This window comes from Otolemur garnettii, unplaced genomic scaffold (genome assembly GCF_000181295.1).
Source record: "Otolemur garnettii isolate 467f Iridium unplaced genomic scaffold, OtoGar3 scaffold00122, whole genome shotgun sequence".
NCBI classification, from domain to species: domain Eukaryota; kingdom Metazoa; phylum Chordata; class Mammalia; order Primates; family Galagidae; genus Otolemur; species Otolemur garnettii.
The window spans coordinates 2,852,919-2,872,110 of NW_003852517.1; the positions used below are offsets into that span (position 1 = coordinate 2,852,919).

The window sequence follows — 19,192 nt, forward strand, 5'->3', positions numbered from 1 at the left end:
TCTTTCAGGCAGGAATGAGATCTGTAATTGAGCAGGTAAGGGCTAAGATTTATTGTTATTTGTATAATTGTGGTCTGTGGCATATCAGTTACACGGATTAATTTACTTCAGTAATAATTACTGAAAAATATTAGAAACATAAGTGCTTGCAGGTAGCAATGCCTGAAATGACTTTCAAATTATGCTGGATGTTTGTCCCCTCAAAAATCTCATGCTGAAATTTTATCCCCAGTATTGAAGGTGGGGCCTAATAACAGGTGCCTGAGGCATGAAGGAGGATCCCTCTCGAATAGATTGATGCCCTCAAAAGAGGAATGGCAGTGGGGTGGGGTAAGTTCTCACTCTTAGTTTCTGCAAGAGCCGGTTGTCAAAAAGAGCCTGACACCTCTCCCCTCTCTATCTTACCCCATAGCACTATGTAGATATGGAGCCATAAATGCTGGCTCTCTATTGCCTCCTACCATAAATGGAAGCAGCCTCAAGCCCTCAGCATATGCAGATGCTGGTGCCATGTTTCTTCTACAGCCTGCAGAACCATGAGCCAAATGAACACCTTTTCTTTGTGAGTTACTCAGCCTCAGGTATTTACAGGCTGTCTCTGTCCTTTACAGTAACATGAACAAATTAAGATATCTACTTTTAATTTTTAAACTTATTTTGAAATAATTATAGATTGACAGGAAGTTGAAAAGATAGGATAAAGAGTATGTGCCCTTTACCCAGTCTCTACCATTGTTTACAACCTATGCAACTACACTAAAACCAGGAGATCAACATGAATACAGAATGTGTGTATAGTTCGACATCTGTAGATGTATAGTTCTACATCTTTTTTCACGTATGTAGATTCATGTAACCATTGTCACAATGAAGATTAAAAAACTATCTCATTGCTGCAAAGATCTCCTTCAAGCTACCTCTTTATAATCACAACTACTCCCCTTAACAAATTCCTAACCCTCAACAAGTGTTGGTTTGTTTTTTGACTTTGTGTCTAAGGAAATGACTGAAGGATGCACATACATTGTACCTTGTAATATAAGCATTCTTACTTTCTCACAGAGCTTCCTTTGCAGCTATCATTCCCTTCACCTACCCACTTGCACTCACCTCCCGTCTACCTGCCTACATCCTGCCAATTCTTCAAAATTAAGGTGTAATAACACAAAATAATAACCGATTTTAACTTCTTCCTCTCTTGATAGTTCCTTGCTCTAAATTCTGTACAACTGATATTTTAGTTACCAATTACCTTGTGAAACGCTTTATTGTTCAGATAATAAAAGTTATTTCACTTTTGTAATGTAGGTATTTTTTTCTCCTTGAGAAAGAGACTGTTTTATACTGTTTATTGAATCTACCACAGTGGCTATGAAGACAATGAGCATTTGTTTATTAATATTTATTTATTTATTTATTATTGTTTTTTTTTTAGAGATAGAGTCTCACTTTGTCACCCTCAGTAGAGAGCTGTGACATCACAGCTCACAGTAACCTCCAGCTCTTGGGCTTAGGCAATTCTCTTGCCTCAGCCTCTTGGGTAGCTGGGACTACAGGTGCCCACCACAATGCCCGGCTATTTTTTTGTTGTTGTTGCACTTTGGCCAGGACTGCGTTTGGACCCGCCACCCTCGATATATGGAGCTGACACCCTACTCACTGAGCCACAGGTCCCACCCATGTTGATTAATTTTTAAAAGATTTTTTTCTAGATAATACTAATAGATTTGTATAACCATTTCTTTAGAAGAACTTTAAGCAGAATACAAATATTACCTCAATAATTCTGATGACTCTTGTATGTGTTCATCAGAATTATGACCCTGGCACCTAATATACCATGTGGTTTAAACAGTCAATCAATATTTGTATGACTGAATTATCCTGTGCTCACAGTTAGTAAAATTGGATATACTAAATGAGATTAGTAATTAATACTGAGTTACCAATTATTAAGAAAAAAGCAATGGAAAGTCAGAATAAAAAATATAGGTAAAGGTGCATTGGGGGCAGAAGAGAAGTAGAGATTCAGACCTTAGTATTAAGCTTCTGATTCTCAGAGAGACTGATTGATTTAGGTTAAAGAATTTTGGTGCTGTATTTCTGGCCAAAAGTCACCATTGTTGAAGCAAAGCCTGATATTAATATATAAACCAGCATTTCAAGAGGGCAACACAGCCAACTAGTTAAAGCATGGAAGAGAAAGGAGGTGGTGAGGAGAGTGTGGAGCTCCTAAATTGTGCTTGACTGACCAAGCTGAGTAGCAGCCAGCTGGGCTTGCTGGTGCTGCACTAAAAGACCCAGGCTTGGGGCTAATAGTTCCACCCGCTAGTCTCTATCTATAATACAAGATCACTTCTCTACAGAGTGTTTGGGATTTAAGCATGAAGATAATTAATAATAACTTACATGAGCCATTGTAGACCACGTTAACTGACAAACAGGTCCAGGAGTATTAATATAACCAATTGGCTTATACTCCTTTTCTATGTCGAAGAAGAAGACGGTGTTATCTTTACTCTAGGAAGAAAAACAGACACACCCATAAAATGTATATTACTGTGGAATCTTCTCCATAGATCACAAAAAAGCATTTAATAGTATACAGTATATGCACCACATACTTATATCTGCAATGGTCAAATACTCCAGGTTATTTGAGGAGAATTCTTATTTCAAATATTTGCTTCATTTTCCCCATGGGAACACCTGACAAGGCACGTGCTCAAGTACACAGTTTTGAAAATATGATCAACGTACTTGAATATAACATTAATTTACCTATTAATGCACAAAGAATTTACATAATTTTTGTCTTCATGTGTGACAATCTGCATGAAAACATACCCATGCTGAATAAAATACTAATTGTAAATAATATATCTAGCATGATCCCCAGTGGAAATTTTCTAGTCATTCAAAATAAGCATTAGTCTCAATTCGTAAGAATGTTTTTAAATGTCACACACAGACTATACTGAAAGAATATGAATACAAAAAAGCAAAATATAAATATATTCCTAGAAAATGCATTTTAGTTAATAAGGCACAATCAAATAGGCAGATTTATAAGACAAAGTTTATTAGGAAATTTCAATTGGAAAAGAAAGGAAACCTGCTGCTTACCCCCGTGGCTAGAAATTCCCCATCACGATCATAAGCTAAAGCAGTGACAGAAGCAGTATGGGGTTTGAAAACATGTTTCAGGTGAAGATCTGCACCCAAAATTTTCTTACGTCCTGCAAAAACTGCGAGCCCTTTTGGATTATAAATTTCAAGAATTCGAACAACTCCATCTTCAAATCCTACACTGATTTGTGCTCCAGTATAGCTTACCTTGGAAAAAATTAAATGCAAGGGATCTGAATTAATTGATTCGAAAGTTTTATTATGTAAGAGATAACCATATTTTATTTAGACATAGGATAATCTAACATTGGATACCTATTGGCGATTTTTCATGCCACTTTCTTGTAATATTTATCTATTCTGGGAAAGATTTATTTAATCAGTAATGACCACAGAAAGGAAAAACAATGGTAATGCAACACTCAGTGAGCAAACACTAGAGGAGTGTCTGCCTCCTCCCTATCACTAGCAACTCAGTAGTGAACACAAACAGACTCAGTGCCTAGTTTTACAGAGTTTACGGTCTAGTGGAAGGGACAAACCTTAATCAACACACAAATGACTATGAAATTATGAACTGAAATAAATACTAAAGGAAAGAAATATTGTCCCTAAGAGCACATAACAAAGAAAGTTAATTGAGACTGAGGACTTCCCTAAAGAAGAGATGGGGATGCTGATATCAGACAGATGCACAGGGATTAACTAGGTACAAGAAGATAGGACAAGCACTCCTGGGACAGGCTATAGCTTGTGCAAAGGTCCTGTGGCAGAAAAGAACATACCTCAAGACAAAGTTATAGTCTGATTAGAGCAGACTAGAGTGAGGGGACAATGCTTCCAGACTGCAAAATGGCTTACAGGGCAACATTAAGAATAGTCTACATCCCAAGAGAAGTGGGAAAACATTAACGCATTTTTAGTTGGGGCTTGCAGAGGTTGACATTAATACGGTCAGACTCCATTTCAAAATTGTCATCCTATCTGCAGTATAGAAAACAGATCTGAGATGGTCTAGATAGTATATAGGGAGACCATTTAGAAGACCTTTTAAGAGGTGGGGGCTACACTTTAGGAGATCTATTGTGGTCACTTGGTCTGAGGTAATGCAGTGGAGATTGAGTGATACAGACATATTTTAGGGACAGATATAATGGCTGTCTTTGATGAGGACTGGATATGGAGGAAGAAGGCAGAGGGGGGTGTCAAGAATGATTGATAATGTCTTTTACTGAAACAGAAAACCCTGGAAGAGAGCCAGATGTGTATGTGTAGGTTGTTGTTGGTAATGTTGACTTAGAGAGCTGGACATGTTGAGTTTGAGGTCCTCTTGAGGTTGTAAAATGAAGATGACATATAGTGTGCAGCTTAGAGAAGTCTGAACTGGAGATACAAATCTAGCAATATTTCAGTGTACTAACTACTATCTTGGAAGGCATAACTTGAAGGGTTGCATAACTTGGGAGAAGGGTATGAGGTCAGGTATCCCCTAGAGCAGAGTGACCATCCCCAAGGCCAGGCAGTTATGAGAATTCTGGAGATAAAAAAACTGTACCCCATTCAACTCCAGGTGAAGGTTGTTTATTCAACAAATATTTACTAAGTGTCTAAATGTACCTATAGAGGCACTGGAAATGCAGAGAAGTTATGTCTATCATCATGAAGAATATACAGTCTAGTGACAAAGGCATTCAATAACGTGAATAATCTTAATATACCCTTATAAGTACTATAAGAAATACATACCCAGCCTTAAGGGGAAAAATCACAAAGGAGGATCTAACTCTACCTGAAGGTGGGTTCATAGAGAGCTGTGCATAGATGATGCTTGACCTGAGCTGAGTCAGAAAGACTAATATAGAGTATTCCAGAAAGGCAAGGAAGTACGAAAAAAGGGACACTTCAACTTCAGCATAATATCCATATGATCATTACTACCAGACAGGCAAAAAAGGAAACATTCTATAAACATCACCAAACCATCTGAATAAATGATTTGATTACATAGGCTACATTTTAAAGTCTTCAGTTAAGAGTGCAAATAGATGAGGATAAAGAGTGATCCAAGTCTGCCAGTCCACATGCTCCATTATTCCTACTTATTCTACCTTGAGTATGGGGCTGGGATTTTTTCTGACCTAAGTTCTCCTTCTGGTCTTGATCCCATTATGAAATTCTCCTTCATTCCAACTATATCTGCAACTGGTTTTGGCCTGGAATATTTTTTCTTTGATTTCAACTCCATACAGTGAAGATTTACACACTCCTCAAAAGACTCCCATGACATTTTAAACACCTGGCTGCAAATGGTTTGACATGCCTCCTGTGGCAAGCTGGGTTTTAAGCTCTCTTCTCCTGAATCTGGGTGGGGCTTGTGACTGGCAGAGGTGATATTTTAATTCTTGCGAGTAGGCCATGAAAGACCATCAGCCTATGCCTTGATTATTGGAACACTAGATCTTGGAGACTTGAGTCACCAGTTAGGAAGTATATGAGTCCTAAGGCTCTCATGCAATATGCCATATTGAAACCCAATTCACATAGAAAGGCTATTAGGTAAACACTACTGTTGATAGTCCCAGCTTAACCCAGCCTTCAAATTACGCAACCCAAGTGCTAGCTTTGTCAAGCCTATGGCTATTCTAGGCCCCAACCATTCAAGCCTACCCAGCTGAGACCTCAGATACTCTAGAGACAATCCAAATCCAAACAGAATGTGAACAAAATAAAATGATTGCTATTTTATGCCACTATATTTTAGGATAGTTTAATACACAGCAATAGACAACTAGAACAACTTCCTATTCCGGCCTAATTTTTTCTATAGTAATTATCATTACCTAACATAACACATATTTGTTTGTTTGCTGTCTGCCTCTGCCTCCCTCCCACTAAGGTATAAGGTCCATTAGACAAGTATTTTTTTTTTTATTCACTTCTGTATTCCCAGAATCTAGAACAAGGCCTGACACATTGTAGGCACTCTGGAAATATTAATAGGATGAATGAAATTAGAGTCAGATGAAGGATAGATACATAAACTTCCATTGGGTCATTACTTTATAATATGGAATTATTCCTAATCTCCAGGTGGCATAAAATAGAATTTTCATTAATTTAACGGGACCAAACCCATAACAATAATCATGATATGATTTCTGTCATATTCTCAGTGAAATAAACTAACTTAGAATTTTTATTCTTTCTCCAAGTCAATAAATATCCATAATATCCAAGAAATAGTATTGATATACCATATTTGCCAACAGATTCTTATAGATGTTTATTATAACAATAAACTTACCAACTGGGGTACCCAGGTAAGGGCAGTACCTCCTTGTTTGAATTTCATTTGAGCCAAAGGAGTTTTGCCAGCAAAATCATAAATTCGAACTGAGTCTATAAAAAGACAGTTTTAAAAGAACTAAATTATATACATAATATCTTTTTACATAATCTTGGCTTACTTTTTACATATTATTATAATAATAAATTTCATGAAAACTAAAGCAGCTGATAATCCAATAGCCTTTCTTCGCTCAAAAATCTCCATACACAACCTTAAACCGATAATTCACAAACATGACTAATGAAAATAATTGATGATTACCTGATGGATCAATTTCACATTGCATAGCCCATTTAGATTTGTCATAAATCAAGAAGGAAGAAAGGAGATAGAATAGGAACAAGGTGGATAGTATCAAAATGAATAGCATTTTCATGAACAATTTATAGATTGTGTCCTTTTTTAAACATCTCACAATAACCCTGGCTGCTACATTATTTTTGCCCCCTCCATTCTGTAACAATTCACCTCGCTTGCATTCAGGGGGCTTCTTTTTTGCAAAAATCCTCAAATGCTTTTAAATACTTATAAAAATAACACTGAAAACAAAACAAGGCAAAATCTATTTTCACTGAGTTCCTACTTACGGTCCAAGGCAGTCGTGGCCATGAGATAAGTTATGGGAGAAACAGCTAAAGCTTCAATAGCTCCAGCATGGAAGGAAAAGAGGCATTCTGGATCCTGGGTCTAAGAATAGACAGACGGCTTAATAGATTTCAAAGACAGGGCAACACAGAATTAAGGTCAACTTTTTAAAAACACAAGTAAAATCCTGTAACACATGCAATTTCACTTGAATAAAAATAAGAAAAAGCATAAAAGTTTAGAAAGAATGTAGACTTTGGAATTATGAGAACCAGATAGAGTCCTGGCCTTGAACATAATAGCTATGCTCAAGTCATCTCAAGTGTCAGTTTCCATTTCTTCATCTGTAAAATAAGATGATGACAGCTGCCTCCCTACCAAACAGGTAGCAGGTAGCATGAAGACCACATGAGACAATATAAAGGAAAATTCCACATATTTATGAAAACTGTAAAGCAGTATATAATGCAGGGCATGGTCTTTGCTTATCTTGTAAGTTTTGCTATGAGATACATTTGTTAATGTAAAATCATAGCAAGTGAGAAAATTCTCAAGATTAGCATATATTAAGCAAGTTTTTGATGGGAAACAGGGATCATCCATGAAGAGAGAGAAAATAGGCTCTAAAGAAGAATGACAAAGGTGTTTACTGTAAAAGTAAAGAAAAAAATAAAGAAAAGTAAACAGAAATAATAGGCAACTTACGATATTTGAAAAACTAAGGTCAAGCTTCCATATTGCTCCATTGGCATCCTAAAAAATGAAAACCTAATAGTATTTTGTTTTATCATTTCGACCTTTCATCAAATTAAAAAATATTCTTTATGATAAATATGATTTATTAAAGAGTAGCAATAATATCAAAAGCTTATATATCCATTTTAAAGTGTGATTAAAATCTGATAAAATCAACTTCTATACATTGTAGAATACAGCTATATAATAAGCAAAGCAATCTCATAATCTTGTAGTCAAATGGACTTTCAAGCCCATACAATCAATTATACTATTATTCTAACTTTATGTCCTGGCAATTTTAAAGAACTAAGAAAAAAGAATGTAACGTACCTGAGCCAGCCAAAAGTTACTTCCAATTTCATTCATTTTTATCATTGAGGAAAGTTTGACATCCTTTCCTACTTGAAGTTCATTCATAGGTTCAATCTCTAATAATCCAGTGTCATTTATAACATCAGCAGTGTCTATTGTCTCAAAATCCCATATCTTGAAAAGTTAATAAGAAAATGCTTTAATCAATAAGAAGTTTCTAAATATTTATTTTCTAAGCCAGAAAGCCTCTGATTTTTCTAAAAAATCCTTTCTTCTTATTTCATTCAATTTAATAAGTATAATTAGAACAGAGAAAAATCCCAACCCCTAAAAATTTTTACTCTATAAAAATTATTATAGTTTGCTTTGTATCTATAGAGATTTGTGAGAAAGTACAGCCATATATAAGAATTTTAAGTTGCTCAAAATAATCTTTATTTCAAGGTTTTTATTAGGTCTTTTCGCATGTAAGGTGGCCATATGGAGTAAACAGTTCAGTTGTTCAGCAAGACAGTGTAAGAAGCTTCGTTTTCTATATACTAGTAGGATGATGGAAAAGAGAAATATACATTTTTGATTAATGATTCAAGCACTTTCTTTATTACAAGCATAAAAAAATAGATGTAGATAATGTCTCCATTAGAAAACATTTCTCTTACTTAGTATCAATTTGCACTTTACTAACTCAGATAAAGATTATTATTCTGTGGGAGAGGAGTCCACAACACTACAGAAAGAAAGAGGGAGACTCAAAAGGGTTTCTGTGAGGTGGCAAAGCCACCCTGGACAGTGCTGTTGACATTCCCTGCCTTATTATCCCAGAGACACTGAATGACTCAGACTTTAGAACTCCCAGAAGATTGTTGTTGTCCTGAGGGTTAGCCTGGTAGTGGGTAGAGGGCCAGATCCTAGGATCAAACTTAACCCCTGGAAGTTGGGTAGGTCTTTCTTTCCTAAAAGGTGAGAGATACAAAATTACAACAGTAGGACTAAAGAAATGAGGGTGCATTTCATAACGGGAGGCAAGCTTAGACATTATGTGTCCATAAAGGAAGCCTCTGTGAAATATTTAACTTCTTTTCTTTTGAAGTTTTCTTCCACTTGGTATTGGGATATTTTGGGGTGATATATCTCTTGGAGGGATAGTGAATATATTAAATAACCTAATAAAGGACATAAAAGCTCTCAGAGCGATGCATGAGATCTAACTAAGATTATATTTAATGTAATGCGTGCAAAAACCTGTACTTGGGTTTAAAAAGCCAATGGTAAGCGGACCCTCTGTGGGAGACACAGCTTGAACAATGTATTAGAGAAAGTAAGCTCAATAGACGTCAATAGAATTATCAGACTACTGAAAAATACTATCTTATTTTTGATAATACTTCTTAAAGAATGTCAAGAGAACACTACTTTCCTACGAAAGGCCCCAGTAGAAATCTTCAAAGGGACTACAGGGCAAACCACAGGACAGTCTGTGACAGTGGGATCCACATTCACACAAGGTGCCAGGGAGGGTGGGTAGACACCTAGGCACCAGAACCAGTGTTCTCGCTTACCTAAAGCAGAATGTCCACCAGGGAAAGCAGGCAAGTTCTCCAATGTAAGGGGCAATGAGAGGGCAGCATCCATAGGCAAACCCAGGATAGTCTGTGACAGTGGGATCCACATTCACACAAGGTGCCAGGGAGGGTGGGTAGACACCTAGACACCAGAACCAGTGTTCTCGCTTACCTAAAGCAGAATGTCCACCAGGGAAAGCAGGCAAGTTCTCCAATGTAAGGGGCAATGAGAGGGCAGCACCCATAGGCAAACCCCATCAACTCACCTCTGAGTGTATTTCTAATTAGTAACCTCAGGAAAAATTAACTAATACACATTCAGCACTTGTGTTCCTAGAAAATGACCCATTCATACCAAGCATTTTGGAAAGATGTGTGAGTCTATTGTTCATCCTATGCTAACATAAGTTTTCATTTTCTGAAGCTATTATTTCAACAACATAACCAAAATAACAAGAGGTTCCCTCAGAAAGTTTCAGTGTTAAGATGCAATAAATTAATTTTGACAAGAATGCAAGTATTTACAATAAAAGAAACATTATTTAAAGTGAGTTGGTCTCAGGAGTAAATAATCCCTGATCGCCTTCATAAAATGACTTCATTGAAAAATAAAAACCAGATAAAACTTCTTGGGTAATCTGCAAGTCTTAGATGTAGGTGCTGCTGTCCAAATATCAAGAAAACCTACCCTAACACATCCATCTGATCCAACAGTAATAACTTCACCCTCATCCAGCATTATCTGGTTGATGGGACCATGGTGACAAGACTTTCTCCCATTGCGACAGAGCTCCACTTTGATGAGACCAGCTTCCCAGAGCAGCATGTTGCCCCATGTCGATCCTGAGAGCACCTGGCAGGTATACAGAAAGAAAGTCATGCACATGAAGACAGAAATATGTCTATGTTCATGCCTCAAATAGTAGACAAAAATTATTTTTTAAGATTGCTTTTCTTGATCTTGAAAACTAAAATACAAAATAAGCAAAAATGTAATAAAATATAGAAAAGAAACCCTACTTCCCCAGGCCCAACCACAAATCACATTTTGATGTATTTTTTTCTAGCATTATGCACAATTTTACATTATTGTGATTAGGGTGTGTGATACTGGTAATTTTTCATGTACGTACATAATAGATTTCTTTGCATATCTCCTAAGGCCATAATTAAGAAGAGGAATTAATGGGTCAAAATTTGAGAGACATGCTTAAAGTTCTTGAAGAGAGTCTACCTTTTTTTTTTTTTTGCAGTTTTTGGCCGGGGCTGGGTTTGAACCCGCCACCTCCGGCATCTGGGGCAGTGCCTTACTCCTTTGAGCCACAGGTGCCGCCTGAGATTCTACTTTTTAAGTGTGATACTATCCAATTTTAGAAGATAAAAGATAAATTTTGAGGCCATTAATCAATTGACCAAGTTTAACATAAAAATATTCAATTTTAAAGGGGGATACTCATCTGGAACCACCTCAAATCAACCTATATAACCCAGAATTTCCCAGAGTACACACCACCGAAATTAGTTCCTAGAATATTTAACAAGTGTCACATAGTAAGTAATACAGATTGAGCATTAACTCTATGCCAAGTACTACTTGAGTACTTTGCATACATATACAGTAGAACCTTTGTAAGTTGACCATCCAAGGGACTGTAACAAACTGGTCAATATGCAGAGGTGGTCAACATAAGGAACTAGGCCTTGTGCATTGATACATACATGTGGTGCATGTCTGTTCTATGAAAATCTGAAAAACCTAAGGAGGTGGTCAATGTAGGGAGGTGGTCAACTATGGAGGTTCTACTGTATTAAGTTATTTAATCCTAAAAAACATATCAATTAGGCACATTTATGAGGAATACCCAGGGACAGGGGTGCATGTTGAGCACTCTGTTTTCCTAGAAGAAATAGCTTTTTCTCATTCCCTCAAAGGAACGACATGGACCAATGGTAGTTGTGACTATTATTACCCCCATATTACAGAAGAGAGAACTGAGGCACAGAACAGTTAAATGACTTGCCCAAAATTGCCCCGAGCAGTCAGGATTCTAATTTGGACACCATGGTTCAAAAACTCCTATCTCAACTATGCTACCTTGAAAGGTATCATAGATGCTACAATAAACAAACGCAAACAAGTTTTCTTATCCTTGGGAACTTTCAATACAAAAATGTTTGCTGAGAATCACCAAGAGGGATTTCTAGATACAAAGGAATTTGACTAGGAAAGTCTTACTTTCATGCAGACTAATGTTCCATAAAATGCAATTTGGGATGCTCTGCTCTAATTTTTACCTGCCTGTTCTAGGGTTCTGTATTTCCACTTCCCTCTCTTCTAGAGTAACTGATAATTTTACTCCACCTTCCTACATTGTGGTCTATCTATTTTTATCTATCCTATCTATTTTACCTATGATTACCTGATATTAAATCTCAGCCTACTTGTGGTAGAGTCTTTATTTAGACTTATTTTCTTCTGCCCAATGACTAAAGCCATCAATGGGGACCAAAACCTTTGTGGTGCTCCTTTCTGAAATGTCACTTACATCTAGCTTTCCTTTATGTTTGTCCTGAGACACCTAGGCTGTCATCACCTCTTTTTAGATGATAGCAACAGCTTCCTTTCTAGCTCTTCTTCTTGATTCCATATTCCCCCCCACAATCCACCTGGCATTTCATGGCCAAATTTATCTATTACTTCTTTCTTTTGCAATTCTAATCTTCCAATATACTATAGTTCTTCCTGGCTGTTATACTCCTTGTATTCTAGGACTCTGATATATTTCTTAACCTAAATTGTCTACTCTTCACCACCATAAATGTTTTATTACAATCGTCCCTCTGAAAATCTAAAATTTATTCCTGATTCTAAACATTTCCTTTTGTGGCTCTATGATTTAAAATGGCTTCTTTCTCCCATACATCTATGCAAACTCTACTGAACCTTTAAAACATATATCTCATATTATATTTTTAACAATCATTGTACTTATATATTTATTATATTTATCTTAGCTTCATTCTTATAATGTTTCATAATTTGATGCAGGAGTGATTTAAGACCATCTTATAGCTTTGGGTTTATAGTTTAGCCAGCATCCAAGGCTTTTTATTTCCTCTAATATATCACACATTTGAATTGAGAATATTTCATCAGGGAGATGATTAAACCATTTAGTTCCTTAAAGTTAGAGTAACATCCGTATGTAGGCTTTTACTTATAACTGAAATAGTCATAAATAAGACTGTACAATTCATCCTAATATAAAACCAAACAACATATTAATAACATACTTTTTATATGTATATAGTATTTAGTAAAAAGAAAATGGAAAATAGTATATACATACGGACTATGACAATTTCAAGGAAATATTTTAATTACAACTGGTAATCTGAAGAAGTAAAATTAAATGTTCAGGTTTGGCACCTGTAGTTCAGCAGATAGAGCACCAGCCACATACACCAGAGTTGGTAGGTTTAAATCCAGCCTGGGCCTGCCAAACAACAAAGACAACTACAACCAAAAAATAGCCAGGCATTGTAGCTGGCACCTGTAATCCCAGCTACTTGGGTGGTTGAGGCAGGAGAATTGCTTAAGAGCCCAAGAGTTGGAGGTTGCTGTGAGCTGTGACACCACAGCACTCTATCCAGGGCAACAGAGTGAGACTCTGTCTCAAAACAAACAAACAAAAAAATTAAATGTTCATTACATTTACAATTATGTTATTATTGACATGGCAGAGGTTTTTAGAATGTAATGTTTTCATATACATATTTAAAAGCACAATTTTATTATCATAGAATAGTGGCTGCACTCACCTTCCCATCTGGAAGCTCTATGTAGCCTTCTATATCAGTAGTGGTTGTTTTGCCAAATCGTCCTAGGAACCCCTGCAGCTTGAGACCAGTGAATGTAAAAGCCATTTCCCAGAACCTACAAATGAATAAGAAAGAGAACAAATGGACTTCAAGGAAATCTTGTTTGTTTTTATTTTAATATGATCCAAACATTAACATATTTCATAGTCGCATGCATTATTTCTTTCATTTGTTCATCTGATTAACAGGTATTGAGTATCTGCTACCTGTTGCATAAAGACTGAGGCAATATTATTTCAGCAATGAGCAAAATAGGCAAAAATAGAAAATTCTCTGCATCAAGGAGCCTATATTTAAGAATTTTTGCTATCTGATACAGTAGCCACCAGCTATATGAGACTATTTAAATTTTAATTAATTAATATTAAATAAAATTTAAATCCAGTATTTTCATCAGGCTAGCCAACTTCAAGGGCTCAATAATTGCATGTGGCCAGTGGCTTACCATACAGGGCAGCATAGGACAATCCCAACCTGGCAGAAAGTTCTATTAGATAGTATTGTTTTAGAGGATATAAAAGTTTCCACCCAAAATTCTAATTTACTAGCTGTATGACTTTGAGTCATTTTCTTGGTCACATTTGCCTTCATTTTCTCACATGTAATATGAGGATATTAGCAATACCTACTTCACAGAACTTTAAAACTCTTTTAAAAAGTACTTAGCACACAAAAGCAATCAATAAATGTTAGTTACTACTAACACTTTCTTATTAATAGTCTAAACAAATGAACAATCAGAGTGATGGAGAACACATAAAAAAAAAGAATTTGACTTATTCAGCTAGATAGAAAAGAGATAATAGAAGATATGAATAAATCAATGATATGAAGCCAAAAGCCTACACAAACCAACATTCTTCTCCAAAGGTATGGTAGGTCTTCTGATGATATGTTTCCATATACTCTGGATTGATTTATAACATGTCATAAATCAAATTATTGCTCAATGCCTGTCTTTCCCCAAAGACGTAGTGAATAGAACAATACATATTACTAAATGATAGCAAAATGTAAGGAATTGGAAATTGTTAGCTTATAGCTAGCAGAGTGTTGCCTGAAAATTCCCTCCAAATTACAATTAGAAATCTACTCAATTATTTTGTATTAATAATGAATGAATAACAAAAAGACCAGATTTCAATTGATACAAGAAGAATTTAGGATAGATAAAAATGTCTATCTCTTAAAAAGATACTGAGGGTTGGATGCAGCGGCTCACACCCGAGTAATTCCATTGCTTTGGGAGGTGGAGTTGAGAAGATTCCTTGAGGCCAGGATTTCAAGACCAACCCTGGCAACATAGGAAGACCCCATCTCTAAAACAAACAGATAAAAAAATATATAAAATAAATAAAAAATAAAATAAAACAAACAAAAATAAAAAATAAAAACCTTAAAAATTAGCCAGGCATGGAAGCATGTACCTGTAGTCCTAGCTTACTCAGGAAGCTGAGGTAGGAGGATCACTTGAGCCTAGGAGTTCAAGGCTGCAGTGAGCTATGATGATGCCACTACCCTGGGGCAGTGAGATTCTGTCTCAAAAAAGAAAGAAAACAAAGCAGACTCTGGGAATCAAATTACAGGTTGTGGTGAAAGGCTGTTAAACAAATGCATGAGACAGGGTGAAGCAGAGCTAGAGAAGGACAAAATCATTCCATCCTTGAAATAGACCAGATATGATACAGGGGAAAGAATAGGAATTTAGAATAAGACCTGGAACCAAGAGTAGGCTCTTCCACCATTTTGAATGTTTCTTGTCAGAAAAGATACTGTGATAATTCTCGTTTTGACTGGGTTGCTACCAACAAGAAATTTAACAGAAGTGAAAGCTTAATATGAATTTGGAAACACCATGTCAATGTTATTTATCAAAATACTATATAAACTCTTTTAGGAAGTAAAGCCTATGAGAAGGCAGGCTAAATTTAAAAGCTTTTCTTTTATCTATGCTGTCTCTGGAAATAAAAGCCCACATACCTAATGAGAAAACATGCATACTAATTAGTTTTCAAAATAACACACTTTTAAATTATCCTAATGTGGCTTTTTTTTTGGCATTTTGGGTTCTTTGTTGTTTTGAGACAGAGTCTCACTCTATTACCCTGGGTAGGGTGTCAAAGTGTCATCATAACTCACAGCAATATCTGTTTCTTGGGCTCAAGAGATCCTCCTGCCTCAGCCTTCCAAGCAGCTGGGACTACAGGTGCCTGGCACGATGCCCAGCTAGTTCTGCTCTTGCCCAGGCTGGTCTTGAACTCCTGAGCTCAAGCAATCCACCTGTCTTGCCTCCCAGAGTGCTAGGATTACAGGCATGAGCCATCACACCCAGTCTAATGTTAACAACAACTGCAAATATGTCTCCAGCACTTAGATTGTCTTAGAAAATAGTCTAATGATATCACAATATCTACTAGCATCTCAATTGGTCCCCCGACCTACTTAATGTGGCCTGATCCTGACGTAGTAAGCTGCTCTTCATTTTCAGGATTGAAAGTAACCTTATAAACTTCCTGGGGAAAAGCCTTTGTTCTCAGTATGGGTTGCTCTTCTTTCCAATTCCAGATGGTCAGTGTGTAATCAGGGTTACTACCAACAGAGGCCAGCAGGTTACCATTGTTGTTAAAGTCCACATAAGCATACGCCCGCTCAGTCCCATCTGGAAGGATGTATGAGAGTCTAATAAATAAGAGCACATTTATTTCATTTTCAAAAGTATCTTATAAAAACAAAACATAGAGGGGGACAGTCCTTGATGGTATGTATTAGCATAACAATGTCAAGAATTCCCTATAGGAATAATCCCCAAATTATCCATTACTCTGGGCATCAGAATGAATTATACGATACATGTATGAAGGGGGAGGATGAAGGAGTCTTAAAATCACATTTTTCATCAGAAAACTACTTTGAGAACATTCCTTTTTATGAAATAAGGGAGAAATACAAAAGCATATTAGATAGCAGAGAGAAATCAATCTACAATTAAAAATCTGCCACTGAAAAACTCCAAAAGTAAAAACTGACTACAGCAATTAATTACGTGAAAAACAAAATTGTAAGATAATTGTGATGGTTAATTTTATGTGTCGATTCAGATAGAATATAGTATCCCATTATTCAATTAAACACTAACCTAGACGTTGCTATGAAAATATTTTGTAGATGTGGTTAATATCTACAATCAGGTGACTTGAAGGAGATTATCTTTGATAATCTAACTGTGCGTCATCCAATCAGTTGAAACATTTTACCATAAAGACTTTTGCCCTAAAATGTTTATAGCAGTTTAATTTATAATCACCAAGATGTGGAAACAACACATGACCTAAATAAACTGTGGTATACATATACCACAGAATACTATTCAGCCATAAAGAAAGATATTTCACATCTTTTGTATTAACCTGGATGGATTTGCAGAACCTCCTCCTCAGTAAAATAAAGTATCACAAGAATAGAAAGCGAAGGATCCAATGTACTCAATACTAATATGAAACCAGTAGATGAAAAACTACAGGCCCACATGAGAGAAAAACACAATTAAATTCAAGAAGGGACGGAGCAGGGTGGGAGGAGGTTTGGTAAGCTCCTACCTATCAAGTACAATGTAGGGGTGGGTATATAGCACATGTCCTGGGTGAAGGGCTCACCTACAACTTGGACTTTACCTAACAAATATAAACAATGTAACCTAATCGTAGGTACCCTTATATTAATCTGAAATTTTAAAAAAAGAAGAGCCTTCAAAGCAAAACTGAAGTTTCCTTGAGAAAGAAGAAATTCTGCCTGAAGAGTATATATAGCATTAACTCCTTCTCAAGAACTTCTAGACATGGCCATGGATACAGTCAGCTGGCTGGAGGTGCATGCCTTCATCTGTGGGGCGGGCAATGGTGCTTTTAAAAAGAGTAATCATAATAAAACATTTCTAGACTGGTAGCCTGCTCTACAAAGTTCAGACCTACCAGTTCCTACAACTGCATAAGCCAATTCCATTTAACAAATTTATTTTGTACCTTTCACTCGTGCTGCTTCTCTGGAGAATTCTGACTGATTCAGTCACATCATGTCTTCTTCAGAATGTTGCTAACCTTGAACTAGACTATCTAAAGATTTCTAATGTCCTTTTGGGCTCACCTCGAAGGATCCTGTAGGGCCTCTGAGAAGGGTATTCATAGATGATAATCTTTGGAAAACTTCCCTTTTCAGCAACTGCAAAGTGAGTTTTATGTGGATGAACCTACAAACAATAAAATCTCACTAAAATATTTTTTAAAAGATTTCAATATAAACAATTCCATTCATGCAGTAGTTAGAATCCATTACTTCTTATTTTGTTTGTTGGGCTCTACTTCAATAGAAAACTCAAAAATGAGTATCTGATAAAAACTTGATGATGGATATGATTTAAACTAAGAACTAGAAGAACACTCATTTTAAGTTTTATTTTTATTAAGACAGTCATTTCTAACTCTGCAATTTTTTAATTGCCATTAAAACAGAGTAATGATTCTCAATCATTACTGTGCATCTGAATCTTTTGAAGGGCTTATTAGAACACAGATTGCAGGCCCTACCCCCAAATTCCTTATTTAGCAGGTCTGCTTAGAACTCACCTGCAAAATCAGAATTTGCCTTTCTAACGAGTTCCAAGGTGATGTTGATGTTACTGGTCTAGGCCCTTGCTTTGAGAAGCATTAAATGTGATGAATTATTTACCTTGAATATAAACCAGTCTAAATTTTGTACATAAAAATGTACGGAATATATGGAATCCATGTTTCCAGAGTAGGTAACATCCCAATCAAAAAACAAAAATTCACCTTGGAGAAATTTAACATAAGTGTATGTAAAGTTTTTAGAAGACACGGTATTTCCAAGCCAGACACAGAGGAAAATATAGTAAATATTCCCCTAATAAACTATTTGTGTCAGAATTTCAGATGGCAGCTATAAAAGTCGAGTAGAATCCTATATTCATTTCTGTTACTTTTGTTCACTGGTAAGCCAAAAATAAGGAAATAATAAATAGGCAGCCAAAAAAATAAGAATAGGCTGTTATAAAAATAAGCTATTGGCTCAGTGCCTGTAGCTCAAGCGGCTAGGGCGCCAGCCACATACACTGGAGCTGGCAGGTTCGAACCTAGCCCAGGCCCGCCAAACAACAATGACAACTACAACCAAAAAAATAGCCGGGCATTGTGGCAGGAGCCTGTCGTCCCTGCTGCTGGGGAGCCTGAGGCAAGAGAATCACTTAAGCCCAGGAGTTTGAGATCGCTGTGAGGTGTGACACCACGGCACTCTACCCAGGGCGACAGCTTGAGACTCTGTCTCAATAAATATATATATACATATATATATATATATATATGTGAAATAATAAAAATAAGCTATTTAAAACACATTGCACTCACAAATTCTATTTTCAGATACTATTTTGTAGCTTGTTGTTATATACATAAGAAAAAGGAGCTTTGTTCTCAGATATAGCTACAAATGTTTGTACCCCTGATAATGTAGCTGTTTTCCTTCCCTCCACTTTAGGGCCAAAGACCTATGATAGGCCTTATAGGCTGCCTTCCTTCTGGCAAGCTGCCTCTTATCCTTCCATTCAAATACATCTCCATGGCTC

The 19,192-nt window shown here is 36.3% G+C and overlaps 1 protein-coding gene across 1 annotated transcript in view; it reads right to left on the reverse strand.

The window, feature by feature from the left end:
• CFAP44 (cilia and flagella associated protein 44) overlaps positions 1-19,192 on the reverse strand; it is an 89,465-nt gene that overhangs the window by 59,346 nt on the left and 10,927 nt on the right. The window contains exons 5-14 of the mRNA XM_003797700.1: positions 17,698-17,800; positions 16,000-16,216; positions 13,498-13,612; positions 10,364-10,528; positions 8,132-8,287; positions 7,769-7,816; positions 7,066-7,165; positions 6,434-6,528; positions 3,127-3,336; positions 2,410-2,520 (exon numbers count right to left, since the gene is read on the reverse strand). Of these exons, the coding sequence (XP_003797748.1) occupies positions 2,410-2,520; positions 3,127-3,336; positions 6,434-6,528; positions 7,066-7,165; positions 7,769-7,816; positions 8,132-8,287; positions 10,364-10,528; positions 13,498-13,612; positions 16,000-16,216; positions 17,698-17,800 (1,320 nt within the window). The remainder of the gene's footprint in view (positions 1-2,409; positions 2,521-3,126; positions 3,337-6,433; positions 6,529-7,065; positions 7,166-7,768; positions 7,817-8,131; positions 8,288-10,363; positions 10,529-13,497; positions 13,613-15,999; positions 16,217-17,697; positions 17,801-19,192) is intronic.